Source organism: Peromyscus californicus, unplaced genomic scaffold, assembly GCF_007827085.1.
Source record: "Peromyscus californicus insignis strain IS unplaced genomic scaffold, ASM782708v3 Scaffold_6__1_contigs__length_162567912, whole genome shotgun sequence".
NCBI lineage: Eukaryota > Metazoa > Chordata > Mammalia > Rodentia > Cricetidae > Peromyscus > Peromyscus californicus.
In genome coordinates, this window is record NW_026294584.1 from 20,173,904 (window position 1) to 20,191,248 (window position 17,345).

The 17,345-nt window shown below is 42.0% G+C and overlaps 1 protein-coding gene across 10 annotated transcripts in view; it reads left to right on the plus strand.

Moving 5' to 3' along the window:
* Ppp1r9a (protein phosphatase 1 regulatory subunit 9A) overlaps window positions 1–15,176 on the plus strand; it is a 267,569-nt gene extending 252,393 nt beyond the window's left edge. For 5 of the 10 annotated variants that reach the window (XM_052720720.1, XM_052720718.1, XM_052720722.1 and 2 more), the window contains 5 exons: window positions 3,678–3,876; window positions 5,786–5,905; window positions 6,645–6,668; window positions 7,711–7,893; window positions 9,192–15,176. In XM_052720720.1, coding sequence (XP_052576680.1) covers window positions 3,678–3,876; window positions 5,786–5,905; window positions 6,645–6,668; window positions 7,711–7,893; window positions 9,192–9,401 — 736 coding nt within the window. In that variant the 3' untranslated portion in view covers window positions 9,402–15,176. The remainder of the gene's footprint in view (window positions 1–3,677; window positions 3,877–5,785; window positions 5,906–6,644; window positions 6,669–7,710; window positions 7,894–9,191) is intronic. The other 5 variants (XM_052720721.1, XM_052720728.1, XM_052720725.1 and 2 more) reach the window with 3 other exon arrangements.
* The last annotated feature ends 2,169 nt before the right edge of the window (window positions 15,177–17,345 follow it).

The following is a 17,345-nucleotide window of genomic DNA, read 5'->3' on the forward strand; positions in this document are numbered from 1 at the left end:
AGGTTAATCCAATGACATCTTTGGCTTATGAAAATTGAATTTGATGACAATTGTTTCTTCTAGTCCTTATCAATAAAGCACGTAAGGATGTACTATGGCAGGGACTTGTGATTCTCAGATATATTTTCTTAATGATAGGCCTTTGGTGTATAAGCTACCACAGGTGAAGGCTCCTCTGACCCTCTGAAAATCATATTCAAATCCATTAAAAGTCCATTCTACTAATCTTGATTTAGAAGAGAGGGGAAGAGGAGGGGAGAGAAAAGAAAGGGAAGGAGGGAGGGAAGGAAGAAGGGCAGAAAGAAGGGAGGGAAGGAAGGATATTGTATTGTTCCAGACATTTTCTCCACAAAGTGAAACAGACAGTAAGAGACAGTCAAAACGGAACTCCAGCTACCAAATCCTTTCTGCTCCTTTGAAGGCTCAAAAGTTCAGTTTATCCAGGAAGAAATTGGTGTTGGTTTTAGGGAACAAGCCTGGTAGGCAGTTGCATCTATAATTTTAAAATAATAGAGTACTGGGTGTCTTAATGAATATTCTATTACTCTAGGTCCAAGCAAGTGGAAGCGAGTTCCTTTCTTTGAGAAGAAAAGTTGCACACAGGGGTTAGTTACACAGTCATGGATTTTTAAAGCTATAAGTAATAAATAATGGAGCTAGAAGAGAGACACAGCAGGGCACAGCCAGACTCATGGAGAACTAAAAAAACAAAGCAAAACAAAACTCCAGAATCTACCAGTTTGCTGCTGTGGCATGATGGTTGTTACCCTCGAAGTGGGCTACCATTTTTTCCTTCCAGCTCTTCCCCAACTTTCCATTGTCTTTGTATCTAAGGCTGCAGAAAGAGAGCCTCTGTCAGAGGCTGGGTTCCATGACCTTGTTCACCTCTATAAGAACAGCATGACCTGTAGACCCATCCTCAATGCTGTATGTACATGTTCATATTCTTTATTAGTCTTAATATTTTCCTGGGATCTTCAGATTTTTTTCAACTGTTGCTTGCCCTAGTTTGGATTCCCTAAAGTCCCTTTCAAGTGAAGCCAGTGAATGGCAGCATTCTGACTCTCTGCCCTTTATTCTCCTTAAGGTCATGGTAGTGGTCTAGAACCATTATTACAAAGATTTTGGAGTAGGATGAGGTTGTCATGGTGTCCTTAGTTACATAGCTTTCTCGTCAACTTCCTGACAGTGGCTATCTAGTTAAGTACTACCACACTCAGTTCCTTTGACTCAGCATTGTCCAGCCAGAAGAGAATATGACCTTCGGGACCATCTTTTCCTTAGATGTGCCCAGTCTCTAAGGCATGGGACTGCAGAGAAGATGTCCCTGTGTTTCTGAACAGACTATTATGGGCATTTTTACTGGAATGTAGGGACTTAGTTAAAGAAAGCCCTAGAAGTTGAGTGAATAGATGATGAGAGCCCCAAAGAGCGCTAGCTCTCCAGATAGCACAGGATCACCTCTTAGCGGGGAGTAGGAACAGACAGAATGATGGAGCTCCTAGAGTCAATCCCTGCGCTACAACTGGAGTCTCTAATCTTATCTCCACCCTAGAAGGATTTATTTGTATGTATTTCCATTCTAACTGGGATTGTTTGCCTTATGGAGATAAGATTTCTCCCCTTCTCAGAGAGGGGTGATGAGGACAGCTGTCTGTTTGCTTTATTGCCATCCAGACTTACATTTCCAGAATCCTTCAGCTCAGTGTAGACTGAGGGTGTGGTAACTTCTAGGACTAAAGCATCAGAACCTATAAGGGGAAACTGAAGTGTAGAGCCAGGAAGCGATTTTTCACATGTGATCACTGTTAAGCTCTGTTCTGTAATAACTTGCATTGTATTTGCATTCAGTATAATCATAAGCAAAGATGGAGCTATTTAAGAGTCAACTGAGACCTGTGTAAAAATACCAATTCTGGCCGGGCGGTGGTGGCGCACGCCTTTAATCCCAGCACTCGGGAGGCAGAGCCAGGCGGAACTCTGTGAGTTCGAGGCCAGCCTGGTCTCCAAAGCGAGTTCCAGGAAAGGCGCAAAGCTACACAGAGAAACCCTGTCTCGAAAAACCAAAAAAAAAAAAAAAAAAAAAAAAAAAAAAAAAAAAAAAAAAAATACCAATTCTGGGTCAGCTTCCCTTCTCCCCTCCTATTTCTGAGTTGTGAATCTAACAGCTGTACCAGCTTTACTTGGTCCATGGGCAAAGAATAAAAAGTTCCCCCTCCAGAGCACAAGGCCCCTGAAAGTGTGCTCTGGGCTCAGTTAGTGTACTCTCCTATCTGGTGATAAGTAAGTAGATTAAGAGTACAAGATTTTCCGTTTAGTTTAAGCTTTAAGATGGAGTTCAAGGTCAACCTAGCTCTCCTTGATTCTGTTACCCTTGAAGACACTCTACTCCCCCATACACTTTTTAAAGAGGCTATAACATGATCACGTCTTCTGGTTTCTTGTGTGTGGCCATCAGTTTTATTCACCCGTCCTGCTGTGTCAGTTATACCAGAACTTCACAAAGGTTTCTGTTCTCCTTAGCTATTCTTACAACCTTTCTGTCTGTAGATCGCTCCAGTCTCCAGGATGAGGATTGTTGCATTTGGTTCTTGTGTACTATTTGGAAACAAGACAGAAGCTTTAAGATTTTATGGTGTTTATATCAATTTGAATTATATTTCTAAGTGTGCTTGAGATGAGGTATAAGGAGACTGGGATTCAGCATAAATGAGGGTTAGAAAGTATCTAAGTCTATGGTCTCAAGGCATTTTCAATTGAAGGGGTTCCTGTTGTCATAGTAGCAACAGCTGCCGAGTAACTGGCTTCCATCTAGTATCATTGGTCCAGTGATACCGAGGTTCACCTCTTCCAAATGTACACAAGCATTTTCTTTTCAGCTCCTACACAAGTATTTTCACTTCACCAATAGATAAACACAAATATGAAAGTACCTACATTAAGTTTAAAAAAGAAAAACTGTTTCTCAACTGCCTTTGAATCTTTAAATATTTCTAGACCTGAACATTTATACTTTAATGGCTTCCCTGGCTCTTTAACAAAAGTTAATCTACTTAATTCATAGCAGTCGCATGTGAGATACATCAGCATATTTACTTGGGACAGTTTGGGACAGGGGGACAGGGAAGGCCACACACTCAGCTTCCAAGTGGCCCTATACTCCTCCTGTGAAAAGACACTGAGCTTCTGATGAAAAACCAGTAAGCTGCATGTTCTGCTTAGCATAACACATGCTCTAAAATTTCCAAATCACTGAACCTTTCAGTCATAAATGATGGAAGCATGAATCCAAGGTAGGTAGGAAGAGCGCTGGTTCTGAGCTAGTGTGACTCATCTGATGGCTGTCCAAGACCTCAGAGATGTCAGAGACTTAGCGCAGTCTCTGAAAGGCTGTGCCACTCTGATTTGAACTCATCCGTGTGTACTTAGGAAGGCACATTTAGTGCAATTTTGCCAAGGAAATAGCCATTCAAAACAATTTGTTATCATAGATTCCATTTAAATGCAAAGAAGGTAAGTATTAAGGCTAATGCTATTGCCCAGAGTATTACATTTTTACTATCCTAAATAGAACAGGTACTCAGAGTTTTACCTATGTAGAGAGTCTCTTTGGAATTGGGTTCAATATGTCTTTTGCCATTTCTTTGTCTAACATGCCCATTCTTTTCACACCACAGGATCTTCAGAAGCAAGTTGGAGAACTGGAAAGCCAAGCCTTCCCCTGCAGCTCAGGCCTCCACCCGCTCTCCTTGCATGCCTTTCTCATGGTTTAACGAAAGCCGGAAAGGATCCTATTCCTTTGGGAACCTGCCTTCAGTTCCGAGTCCCCTTCAGCCTTCTCCTGAGACACTAATTTCAGATAAAACAGGGTCCAAGGTAGACACCAGTGGACTAAAAAAGCTGACAAGGAAGCCCCCAATCCTATCTCCTCTTGAATTTTGGAAGGCCTTCTCACCTGTGTGTACACCCTGGATCTCAGGAGCAATGTGCTAACACTGCCTTAGGCATGCATGGTGTTTCCTTTGTGGGGCAAAAATGCCTTACCTAACTGGCACCCTCTTTAATACTGTTCTGCTCTAGCGTGTGCATTTCTCTTCGATTTGTCTGTCATTTCACTTACCGCTATTAAATCTCAGGTTGACAGTTAAGCCATGCTGGGAAAGAGGCATTCGGATGATGAAACAGTTTGGGTTTACAGATATTTACTAAGTATTCTTCTTTAAATTGCATTATGAAACTCTTTTGCTGTGCTCGTCAAGGTTTACTGGAAAATAGATAAATTTGGGCCTGACTGTCTTCAATACATTTAAATGAAACAAACATTGGCATGTAGCACCTTACTTACTTTTTGTATCAAATCTACTTTTGGTAGAATGTGCGGAGCACTTGTTCTAATTCTGTCACCAGAGTTCTTTACCATTAGCAGAATTAGAAATGATCTGCATGGCTGTGATGCATTTCGAAATGCATGGGTGTTTCCAGCATGACACTGCAAACCTTCTCTAACACTTTACTGAAACACAAGGTGGCTAACCTCTGAGTTATTTGGTCTCCTTTTCTCTGTGTTCACTCTTCTATCCCAAACAGAAATGTGTGGTTAATCTTACTTAAACATTTCTTTCCTTGAGGTCAGCAGCTCAAAAGGTTTTGCCTGAGGGGCTGGAGGACTGCCTCTCCAGTGAAAATACCAAGGGTGATGTTTTGGGTGTAATACCTCGCGGCTTGAGTCTTCAACCAGCCTCCTTCCTTTTTTGAAGATTTATCGAATCTTAGAGTTGCTTTGGTACTAAACTCTCTGGTCTCTGCCATGGTATTTATTCTCAATAATCAACTAAACCCAACGCAAAGGAACCTAGTAGAAATAACAGTCCAGTTCCGAGAGAAGTGCCATATGAAAGAAAACAGTGTTGGGCAGTTGCTTAGAGTTCCTGGGAATCCAGCCATTCAACAAGTAGCAAAGAAGTTTTGGTCATAATCAACCTTTTGGGCCTTTTAGTGTTGTTCTGGGACTAAAGTTTCACTTGAGTGATTCTAAAATTATCTCACACTAAAGAGAGGTTCAATATACGATGTTTTCACAAGTGAGGGCATTGTCAAGTTGTTTTAACATCTACTAAGTGTGTTAAAGGAGTTCTGGGGAACTGATTTCCCTGCATTCCCCCTACCTAACCCCAGGAGGTGATGCAGACTGTGGGTCTGTTCGATACTCCAGTCTCTGGCTTATATTCCAACATGTAACCAGTGTTGTGTTGTCAGACTATGCCCTCCTCCAGAACTCATCACTCTGAAGGGTACATCCAGGAGGGCACCTGTCACTTCTCACAGTATTTATCACAGCCAGCCACACGCCATCTTTCCCAGGGGCACTCCAGCTACCTTGCTGATATGAATTGCCATCTGTTCTGATAACTCAGCCTCTCCACGGCATCTTGTGTTCCTACTTATACTGTTGCTCATCACAATTAGGGTCAAAGCAGATGGGCTTATTAATATCACTCCTCTGATCAGTTACAGAGGATAATGAATTCTGTGCCCTTGGAGAGAAACTGAAAAATCATTTCTCTGCAACACCTATCCTTGCATCAGATGGAGAAAATGCCCAGGATTACCAATCAGTCTCAAAAGGTGTCACATCCTCTACTGCTGCCCAGTTGAAGGCCATCATCACCAAACCAAACTCTTCTAAAGAAAATTGATTGAAATGGAGCAGTTGAGGACTTGGAAGCATGGCTGCCTCTAGGCCCCTTCGTGTATTTGTGTAACATGGTTTTATTTGTGTTTACAGAATTTCACCTTCAATGACGACTTCAGTCCAAGTAGTACCAGCTCGGCAGACCTAAGCGGCTTAGGAGCAGAACCCAAAACACCAGGGCTCTCCCAGTCCCTGGCACTGTCCTCGGATGAGGTACTGGAGTGGCACCATGGCAGAACTGGGTTTTTATGTCACACAGTTCCTCCATATCCCACTATAGGAAGATATTTGAGGGTAGATTTAGCATAGAAGTCATCAGCACTGAGGTTGCATGTTTAACACAAGGTCCTTATGATTCCAACCCTCTTCAACATTAAAGAAAAGTATAGTTTCTGAGCCCTTGAAGCTTCCCAGGCATCCATTTATATATGTAAACACACATGATATGGAGGCAAGGTGCTGGAGAACAGGACTAGATAACAGTGTAGATCACTTGGAAGCTGTTTATTATCCACCCCTTCCCCCAGGCTTTTGACAGTCCTCTGACCGTGATATGCCCCCAGTTGCATCATTGCAACCGATAGGCAGAGTTCTGGAAAGAAAATAGAGTAAGAATCATTTATCCAGATGCTGGAGTGAGGATTAGCATTGCTAAGAGTTATCAGAAAGTATGTATGCAGGAGAGAAGCAGAAAACTATGTTGGGATTGACTAGTTCTAAAACTGGTGGGAGTGGGGGGGCAAGAAATAATGTAACATTTTATGTTTGCTCTGGTTCTTATTTCTTTCTAACATGAGTTTTGTGCACCCAAACTCTGTTTCTTCCTTTTAAGCTTTTCTGGTCATGGTTTTCTAGCTGGGCTTGACTTTGATGTAATAGAGTGCACTGTGGATGTTGTGTGCCCCATTTATGTAACACTTTTCTTCTCATTCTTTTGTTGCTGCTCACCCAGAGCCTGGATATGATAGATGATGAGGTGAGCTGTTTGTGGGTTGTGTGTGGTGCCTCGTCTGATTTGAACCTGCTTTTTTCTCCTTACAAATGACTTAGGAACCCAACACTACAGGACACTGTCTCTGTCGGGGAGGGAAAGATTGCACTTGTTTACATCTTACTTGAGAGGTGTTCCTGGATCCAGAGGCTCTAAGTCCTACCTCCAGAGTCCCTCATTTATCTCCCATAGCCATTACCTGACGTGGTCCACTCTTCCCCGTATCCTCTGCCTTCCCCTCAGCTTACACCCTCCTCTCTCCTCCATTCTTCAATAGCTCACCAGGGTAACTTCTGTCTTTCCTCTGAGCCCTATCACGACTTCATCTTCTCTCAGCTTAGTGGTTCTAGGAGCTCTCCTGCCTCTTTGCACAAATAAAGGGCATAGTCTAGAGTGGACAGAGCCTGAAGTTTGCAATGAGTCTCTTGTTAAGTTCTACCGCTCACTAATGTGTTGTCTAAGAGGGATCATGTAATGTAAACTTTCTGAGCCTGTTTCCTCATGTCTTAAAAGTGAGTGTGGAGGTTAGTGCTCTACCTTCCTCACAGGTTTGCTGCCTGCCCAGATGAAGTAATGACTGTAAGTTTCCGAAGGCTCGAGGGCTTTAAGACCTTTTTCTATAAAGTGAAGGAGACAATATTTTTAATGCATTCTTAATGTAACTTTAGTGTCTTCTAAAAGGATAAATTTAAAGTGATGTATTGAATATAGAAATCTATGAAATATTTATTTTCTACATCTGATAATATCTCTGTAGTTATATATTATAAAATCATCAGTGTTAGTGTGTAGTTTTTAATTTTTAATTTCCTTCATATGTAATGGTACTTTATTTGTGGGATATTTTTAATTTTCCATCTACCGGAATCACAAGGTAATAGACGTTTCTTCTTAACATAGGTAGAACTATTATCATTTTATGATTTACACGTAAATACCGCTTTGTAGCTTGAGAAATTCCTTTGATGGCATCATATGAGCCATAATGCTTAGTCCTTTAACAACACTGTATACATTCCTGCCTTAGATCCTCGATGAGGGACAGTCTCCCAAGCACAGTCAGAGTCTGAATCGGGCCGTTCATGAATGGAGTGTGCAGCAGGTTTCTCACTGGTTGATGAGCCTAAATCTGGACCAGTATGTGTCTGAATTCAGTGCCCAGAACATCACTGGGGAGCAGCTCCTGCAGCTTGATGGAAGCAAACTGAAGGTAAAGAATCCTGTGTCTGGGTTAGGTTACCAGTTACGTGGATTGCTTGTAGCCTCTGACATGTTTTCATTAGCTGAGAGTGTTCTGCATATCCATGTGGTCATTTTTGCTAGTACTCAGCAGAGAAGATACTGAATTATTTCTCAGTAGAAAATGAAGCTCCAGGAAGTTCATCAGGGGTTCTGACTCAGGATAGGCTGCTGAGCAAGAGAGGTAGGGACTCTTTCCTTTGCTTCCCCTGGCAGCGCATGGCCTCTTTTGAACACCACTCACTTCTCGTTGGACTGTTAAGTTTTAGTAATGGCTGGTATGAATCTTTCTTTGTTGGTTTCTCTTCCATGCTCCCCCTCCTACCCATACTTGAAAACTGAAATGACATCCCCAGCTTCCTCCCCAAGTCTATGAAAGCCATGCCTCCCTGTCTCCTCCACTGCGCTGCCTTCATTTCCACTCCTCCAGCCCATCTCTCTGAGAGACTGAGGTGGCACCCAACCCTGTGGAGAAAGGGCAGAAGGCGAGTAGATGCTGTTCCACACAGCCCTCCCCACTGCTGCAGGCCCCTGTGAGGCTGATGGATAGATGAGTGTCTCTTGACAGTCTTTGAAAAGGTTAGAGATCAATCAATAGCTTGTGAATATGAAGGCCCCATCGACAAGGCTGTCCCTGGTGGGGAGACGGATGCATCCTGCTGTTGATGCTGAAGGTCATGGAACATTTCAAGTACACAACCATCTCCCCTGATTCTGAATTCTAAGCTCACCCAGCAATCTCATCATTCTAATCGGGCTTCCTCTCTAGGTCCGCCTTTGGGGAGACAATGGCTACAGAGACACTGACGTGGGCACCCTGGCCCCAAAGACATTTTTGGTTCTTATTGTAATAACTACATTGGCAGAAGAGAGGCCATTTCACTTCTTCCTGCCCTTCTTGGAGCCTTCTGTGACAGCAGGTGCTCTCTGCTACCCTTTGAAGATATTGATGAGTTTAGCAATACCTCAGCGGAAGGTTGAAGAAGCAAGATCATGCCCTTTTTATTTATTCGCTCATTAGTCACCAATTTGGAAAGCATTTTCTTAATGACTCCTGGAGTGTATTTTGAAAGAACTTACAAGAACAAAGCACAGATCCTCCCTTCACACAGAATTTAGCAAGTGCAGTCTGCTTTCCCTTAGCTCTGACCTCCTCATCCTATGTTTAACTAAGGTCGTGAGATTAAGCACAGTGTGATGTTTTCCTCATCATAAGCAAAGAGGTCAGCAGTTTTTCACATTCAGTTTGTACGTGTGTTTCCTTTGTAGGCTCTTGGAATGGCGTCATCGCAGGACCGGGCACTGGTTAAAAAGAAACTGAAGGAAATGAAGATGTCTCTAGAGAAGGCTCGAAAGGCCCAAGAGAAAATGGAAAAGCAGAGAGAAAAGCTGAGGAGGAGGGAACATGAGCAGATGCAGAGGAAGTCCAAAAAGGCAGAAAAGATGACGTCCACAACCGAGAACAACAGTGAGCAGTGAGCCCTAGTCTCCTCCAGTAGATGGGGAAGCTCGAGGGAAGTCCCGCCCCTTCCTGGCCCCCTTCTCCTGCAGAGGATGAAGACGAGACTGATGGGGATGATGCCACTGTAGGCGGTTTAAAGAACTCTGTTAGAGGCACTCTTAATTTTAACCTCCTAACCCAACCCCAAGCCACCTTTGGTTTATTAACAAACCAGAAATACCATTTTTATCTTCTACTTAACCAACATCCTGTGCTGTGTTGAGCTTATTGTGCCACTTGGAGAACCAGCCTGACCCAGCCAATGAGAGCAGGACTCACTCTGGTGTTGTGAGTGGAGCACCCAGAATTTTCAGTGAGAGGCCCTGAAATTAAGATAGTAGCCCTGGTGGTTTATATGCAGAGATGAGGGAGCTGCACTGTTTCCTGGGTTCAGATTCTAGTACAGTGTGTAGGAAAGGCTCCCTTCCATTCTGACTGTACAGCGAGTCAGTCCTGTTATGGGAATGTGGGTGCCCAGCACATAATTACCAAATGGGGGAAAGAGCAAGCATGTTGTTCCATGTGCTGGGAATCATAAAGAGAGAAAAACAGTAGCTCTTTGTTAACTGTAGAAGAAATGAAGAAGCCTTAAGAACACAGCTGTGGGTGTACCAAGGGCTTGAGAGGTAACATTTTCCTCCATGTATTGCTGAACAAAGAAGAAAAAGTCGGAGCATAGAGCAGCCATGGGTGTTGAGATCTGGAGTTCCGTCTGCCAGCACTACCAGCCCAGGGTTTCAACGGCACTGACAAACACAGTACAGCCCCTCCCTCCCAACAAACAGGACAGGAAATTGAGTTTAAGGAAAGAACATTTTCAGGTTTCCTCTCCTGGGACACACTCTGGCTGGTCTTCAGCCTGCCTATGACACAATCAGGAACTTGTCACAGATTTTCTACTCAGAATTTCCCAAGTGGGCTCGGTTAGTGTTTTAACAAATGTACTTTTAAGAACTTAAAACTAGAAATACTGGTTGGAGATTGAGATTTGAGTAACAGTCAACCAGAGAAATTTTTTTTTTGAGCACACACAATTCTTTCTGTGAAGGACAGCTGTCAGTTACAATTTAGAGACATTTTGAATGACTTTTAAGCAATTCTCTTCCGTATTCTAAAGATTTCCAGGCTTGTTTAGGACATGGGGTAGACTTTAGCAGTATAAGATCTTATGCTTAAGTCCAGTATTAAGGATTCCAGTATTGACCAAGCACAGCTGAGTGCAGGAGGCTGGGGCAGGAGGGGGAAGAAACTTGAGACATTTCAGGTCGTGAGGGTTTTTACTTGTTTGCTTGCTTTAGTTTTGCTTCTTCTGCTTATGTATCTAACTCTCGTTGCTGCATTGACGCCAAAACTGACGTCATCTACTTTACGATGGACAAATTTCAAAGTAGAACTAGAGGCCAGATGAATTCTTGGGCGCATATTTTCCTTCCTTTAAAACTCCACCAGGCCCTTCTGTCCACAGCCCTGTGCATATCTCCTCTGGATGAGCAGGTATGCAGAGCCTGCCGCTGCAGAGTTACTACAGGCATCTGTGGGGATAGGACTCCACTGCCTGAGTGGCCTTGCCTTGTATTGTAACATTGTGACTGTTCATTTTTATTGTTATTTTTGAAACATAGGAATTCTTGAAATTATCTGTACTAGAAACTTCCTCACGTTCTTTCTCCCAGGGCCTACTTCCTTTTCTGGCCTAGAGCACTTGTGTTAAGTTTTGGTCCTTTGGAAACAGACACACTTCAGTCTTCAGCATGACACAGGAGTAGCATAGTGCTCTGTAGTCACCAGACCCGTTTCATGGTTCTTGCTTGGGGTCAAGTACTGAGTACCTGTGTATGTCTTCAGATGTCTGATGCTTTGCCACTTATTAATATTTTGAAAAAACAAGAGACACATTACTGAGCTAAAAATTCAGCAAACCTTTCCTAATATCAGAAGACTAACAAATATCAGGCAATACTAATGCTTGCTATTGTAAATTTTAGCCATTTTTCTTTTCTTGGGGGGTTGGGATGCGAACCTGGATTGCACTGGAAGCTTCTTTGTGTTCATTTATAAGAGTGAAAACTGAAGGATGATCATTTTAAGTTGTGTTTACACTTTGATGATATTTGAAATTGAATGTATATATTGGAAATGTCTATAGTTCGTCTCTGCCTGTAACTTAAGATCTCTTAGACTGCATTTCTTAAACACAGTGTTCTTACTGCAACTTAATTAAGACCTCAGTGCCCGGGTCAGTGTTATCTCACAGTTACAGATCAAGTTCATTCTCTTTGCATCCTTTAGTTTGTATTTCGACCATTTTGATCTTTAAGTTAAATTATCACAATCTTAGACCAAAATGAATTCTTTTAACATTGCTCCTTAAAACTGGCAAAAACGTAAAAGGCTCTTGATTGTATTGCTGAGCAAAGGATAAAACATAAGCTGGTTGATCCAGTCTGAAAACAAAGTGAAGGACCTTAGACCTTGTGAGCAATTTGTTTTCCTCTTAGCTCCCTTATTGACTGTGGTGCATGATCATAACTGAGTTTCCAATGTCTTGCACAATTCCTGCTTTAATGCTGTAGTTTTCAGGGTTTATATAATTTAAGAGAATTGTCGCTTTGTTTTTGGAAGGTTTTCAAATTTTCAACAAATGAACAAAAAAGGGAATATCTGCTTACTATGAACTGTATTCCAGTGAAGTATTCACTAGGACTCTATCAGTCACCAAGAGTGTTTTGGGGTACAGGTGATGTTTGGGCATGGGGGTACATGGTGAGGCCCTGCTGTAGGTAGAGAGCACTATAGGAATAGAATCTGGGGCAGGGTTCCACTAAAGAACTTTGTAATGGATTGCTGCACTTAAGACCATCTCCTTAAAGTGACTCACACTTAGGTAATCATTTTTCCTTCCTCTCCGGAATGCGAAGAGTCCTGTTAGTGTGGAAACCACGCTTTTTCCACTTTAGTGCTCTGACGAAGCCCGCCTTTACTATCGTGACAGCAAAACTCTTCTCCAGTCATCTATCATCCTTTAGCTGAGACTGACATGGACCCCCTAATGTAGACTTTTAAAGTATCACAGCAGTTTATGATTACAGTAGGGCAGGAGCTAATGCCAAACCCAGCTCCCAACAGGCACAAAATGTGCTCCTTTGTTTTAGGAAATGAAGTGGCTGAGGAGAAGTGGGGACTCCTGCCACTGCCCATGCCAGACAGTATTTACCTAGGACCTTAAAATACCTCAGGTATAAGCTGCAAGAATGTCCACAGGTCAGCCTGGATTGTACTGAAGACGAAGAAGTCTCTTCTAGGGTCTTTGTCCAGTAGGATTAACTTGTGCCTGAAAATTATGTAAAAAGCAAACAAATTGCATTTATACAGTTATTCTAAGTCATTTATAAACATGAAAGGTTAGATAAATTTGAGGAGGACCATCAACATTTAACAAGGGTGTTTAAGACAATTCTGGAGGAGGGAGGGCAAATGATTCTAAAAGAAACTTCTATACATGGGATGCATATTTCCCCTTCATACACTGAGATATTTAAGAGTTACCAAATCCGCTCAAGTAACTAAAGGCTCTTCCCATAGAGCTGGCGATCAGGAGCATCTGGCTTTAGGGGGCAGGCATCAGCAGGGGCATGCCACTTGCTGCTGCACTGAGACCCCTGCCTGAGTGAAAAGGTAGTTAGGAGATGACAGAACTAGCTTTTGTGTGTTTTCTTACTTACAGTGAGTCGGGACTCTACCTGTGTCCAGTTCTGAAGGTGAGATTGTGGAGGTGAAGTCCAAGATTAAAGCATCTCTACTTTCTTCCAAAGTTGTCCTCACTGTGATAGGACAAAGAAGGGGGTAGACTCAAAAGGAAACAGCATTACAGGAAGTCTGTTTTACCAATTCGGTCCTGAAAGTCAGACTGAGTGTGCTGGCTGACTTTGTTCGCATTTGTATTTAAGGTCCCGTGGAATTTAATCTTGATCCAAAACATTGGAGAAAAAAATAACACAATAGAAAACACATTGTAATAACTTGGAGAGTAGCATTGAAGAAGCTGGATTGAGCAGTTAGAGGACAAAGGGAAAGCCTACACAATAAGCCTCCCCCTGCTAAGTGACACCAGTTCCATTCATGGAAGGCCTGCCATCCTCACCTGTTTGTGCAAGGATGTCTGTGTGAGATTGTAAGAGCATGTTTGTTACTCAAGACTCAAATCTATAAGCACCAGGACCTGTTTCTGTATCCTCAGAGTAGGGGGCAAGAGAAGCTCCATGCTTCCCAGCCCTTGACCCTACCTACCCCCAGACCATTAGGGATCCAGTGATGTGCAAGACATAGGAGTACGAGAGTACGAGAGCAAGCCACAAATTCTCACTTATGTGCATGCCACTCGTGTGGGTGTCAGAACTGTGTGTGACTGTGTCCCCTACCTTACACACATATATACCATAAGCACGTGGCATAAAAATATACTATACATGGACTACAGTGATGTTAGGACCCTGGGCTGTAATCATAGCCTTATTGCCACTTTTTGTGTTGTGTATACATTGAATGGCTCATAGATTTTAAGAGTTTTTTTTAATGTAAGTATCCTACTAAATGCACTTATGCTTATAAATGTTTATATATTTTGGTAAAACTGATTTATTAGATCTTTGGTATCGTATTTTAGTAAGATAAATTTTCCTCAAAGGTTTGATTAATGCTTTGATGTCAAGATTGCACTTTTTTTTTAGTTGGAAATCAGAAGATATTATGCAGCTTTGGGCGTTTTCAACTGCAGGTCGCAGTTTTCTAGACTAGAAATTGCGCTGTGTGTTTTGTGTATCAGCTCTCACTCTAAAATGAGATCTTCAGTAGCTTATGTCACCAACTACTGGCTCTCTGGTGGCAGTATTTCTGTCATGTGACCACTATTTACTTCCTATGCCATCAGCTTGCAATGGCATTTTGGTTGCTACCAAATATAACACAATGGGTTATGAGTCTATGTTGTTGGAAGGTGTGTGCATCCATTTCCTTCAACTATTTTATGCATACACACAAGTTTCATGTTAAGGATTTAAGCATTCATTCATGAAAGAACAATTGGCCAGAAATACCTTAAATTACTTTGACAAAAAAAGCAGCTAGATATCACCTCCCAAGTGATTCTCAAGCTAGATAACACCTCCCAGCAACATCAGGTTCAATCAATGATTAATAAAATCTCTAAACATACATGCGTATACACTCCTCGGTATTACTTAATGTCATAACTACTGCTTCTGTATTTTTTCAATGATATTTTGATGAAGCCACTTGTGCATCTGCTATATATCATTGGCAAGACTGGGCAGCTGAAAAGCAGAAGGAGAATAAAATTTTGTTCCACTGTAAGATTTGCTTCGTTTTCCTCTTTCTTTGTATATTGCTAAAGGGAAAGTGGTCTGAAAAGCATTTGGGTATGGTAAGTATGGGCAGCATATTAACTGAAACTCCTAGTTTGTACATTTTGCTGTCTGATTATTTGCATGGGAGAGACAATAGTGCCACATCTGATCTGTTCTTTGGTGCTTGATTAGCGTGTGCTGTTTCATATGGCATTCCTTACTCTTTGGTTTTCAGAGGCTTTCAAAGCAAACCATACCGTAAGCGGCCCATTGTTTTCTGACCATCTAAAAATACCTGTGATTAAATTTAATTTGTTAGTGTAAATAAATTTCTTGCCAATGAGTATTATTGTTGTTAGATAATGAATGCAATAAAAGGAAATACAGTGATCTGTCAGAGTATATGTTTCTTTCTTTTTCCTCTTCCATTTCCACCTTCAACTAAAACAAGCCCTGACTGGGCAGACCTGCATTAACTGTCAAAACATATCTATCCATCAAGAGCAAAGTGCACATTTTTCATGGAAATGAATCTAAAAATAAGTTTTAACTCTGGCAAAGTGTAAATTGGCAGCTAGAATTACCCTTGAAAGCACAATTATGGAACTGGGCATAAAGTTAAAGAGCAGGGCCTCCAGCTGGAGCCTCCCTGTCCACCTCTTCCCCTGTCTCTCCACCGTCGCTTCACCATCACGTTTCCAGTGCCCATCAGCCAGAGAAAGGTGGATGACAACGCATTAGCAGTCAGTCTCACATAATGAGAGGGAAGCTGTGAAGGAGGCAAGTCCAGCCCAGTGCACCGCGCTATTTTAAGACATTTCCATCCTAAGATCTCCAAGACTAAGAAAGCTTGGATGAGACGAATGAAGCCTATTCGCTCCATTCTGTCTCAGCTTCACAGAATAAGCGAAGGGAACTGTTTCCCCCTGCACGGAATGCATGTTAAAAACCCCTCACCAAAGTCTTGGGCAATATTGAATGGGTGCCATGGGAAATTGGATAGCTTCATTTTTATTTTCTCTTTTATTGAAAAATCAGCTTGATTCACCAGTTAAAAGGGAAGAGGATGTAGTCATTTCCCTGAAGGTGTGATGAAGGCTAGCTAGTCAAGACTTTTTTTAAGAAGTATATGAGGTTTGCTGTCTTCATTGACATTCATTGATAGTCATAACCGTTGTTCTAAAGTCAAGCCTCCTGGACTGTGGATAGCTGGTATTGCTGACTAACTGAACACTCACAGACATCTGGTGTCTTACTAAACTGACTAAAATCACTTCAATCTCATTGTGACGAAAGCAGTTCTTTTATAAAAATAATTTTTTTGTTATTAATTTGGTTATCTTAAGATCTTACTTCATAGCCTAACTTGGCCTAGGATTCATGATCCCACTGCCTCAGCCTCCTAAGTCTAGAATTAGACATACATCATGATGCCTAGTTCCAAAAACTGTTTTTGTTTTATACTTCCAATTTGTGGCCTTAAATGATAGATTTTTGACAATTTTTCAGTTTCTTACAAACTCCCACAAACAAACACCCCCCTCAAAAAAAAAAAAACCAAAATACCAGATAAATGCCATGGCTATTATCTTAGAAATATTTCATCTCTAAACTGGCTGCTTTAATATCCCAAAGAAAGAATCCAGCACTGAGGTTCTGTCTTCAAAATAGACAACTAATAATATAATCTCTTGCCTCATAACCAACATAAGAAAAGTGATATTTTCTTCTTAGTCATGTCTCTCAATAAATAGCCAAGGGTTGTTGATCTTCCTGTTTTTAAGTCTGTTTATCATCCTTTTTTTTTCAGTCTTCACAGCAAGTTAGAGTAGGTAAAGCCAAACAAAACAAAAACCAAGAAAACAAAACCCATCCCTGGCACTCAGCACCTGTGGAATTAGCTGCCGACTATTCCTGAATCTAGTCATGACAGAAGAAGTGAATTCCTCCATTCTTTGGGACAGTATAAACAGAATGTATAACATGTCAAGACAGCAGAAAGCACATTTCAGTGCGAGAACCTCTCCAAGGATCTTCTAAGTCTCCTCCGTGCCATAACTGTGGGAAAACTGAAAAGCCCAGTGAAAAAGAGAGAGGGTGACTGTGACTTCTATTTCTGGAGGAAATCACAGAGAAAAGGGAAAAGCCAGGAGTCAGGCAGTGCGTGCCGGCCCATCCATTGGCTTCATGAGGTATTGAGAGTTGTCTTCACGATGACATTTGTGTGACCCTGGGAGTCCCTAAGTCACCTAAGAGTCCCCAGTGTTGGCCAAACTCTCTTGTTTTCTTAAGGAAGAGCAGTGAAGCAGAAATACACGCATGCACAGGTTTTCAGGGATTGTGTGTGTTACAGGGAAAGTGTGTTTGGAATTACATACAAGGTGTTCCTGATTTTTCCTAATGCCTTGACAAACAGCCTGGTATAACTAAAAGGGGGGGAAAAAAAAAAAACTTATTTTGGAAGGCTCAGTCCACATCTGACTCCACTGTCTCTTGGCCTGCAGTAAGACAGCAACTCAGTCCCAGAAGCTGGTGGAGGCCCACCTCACGGCCAACAGG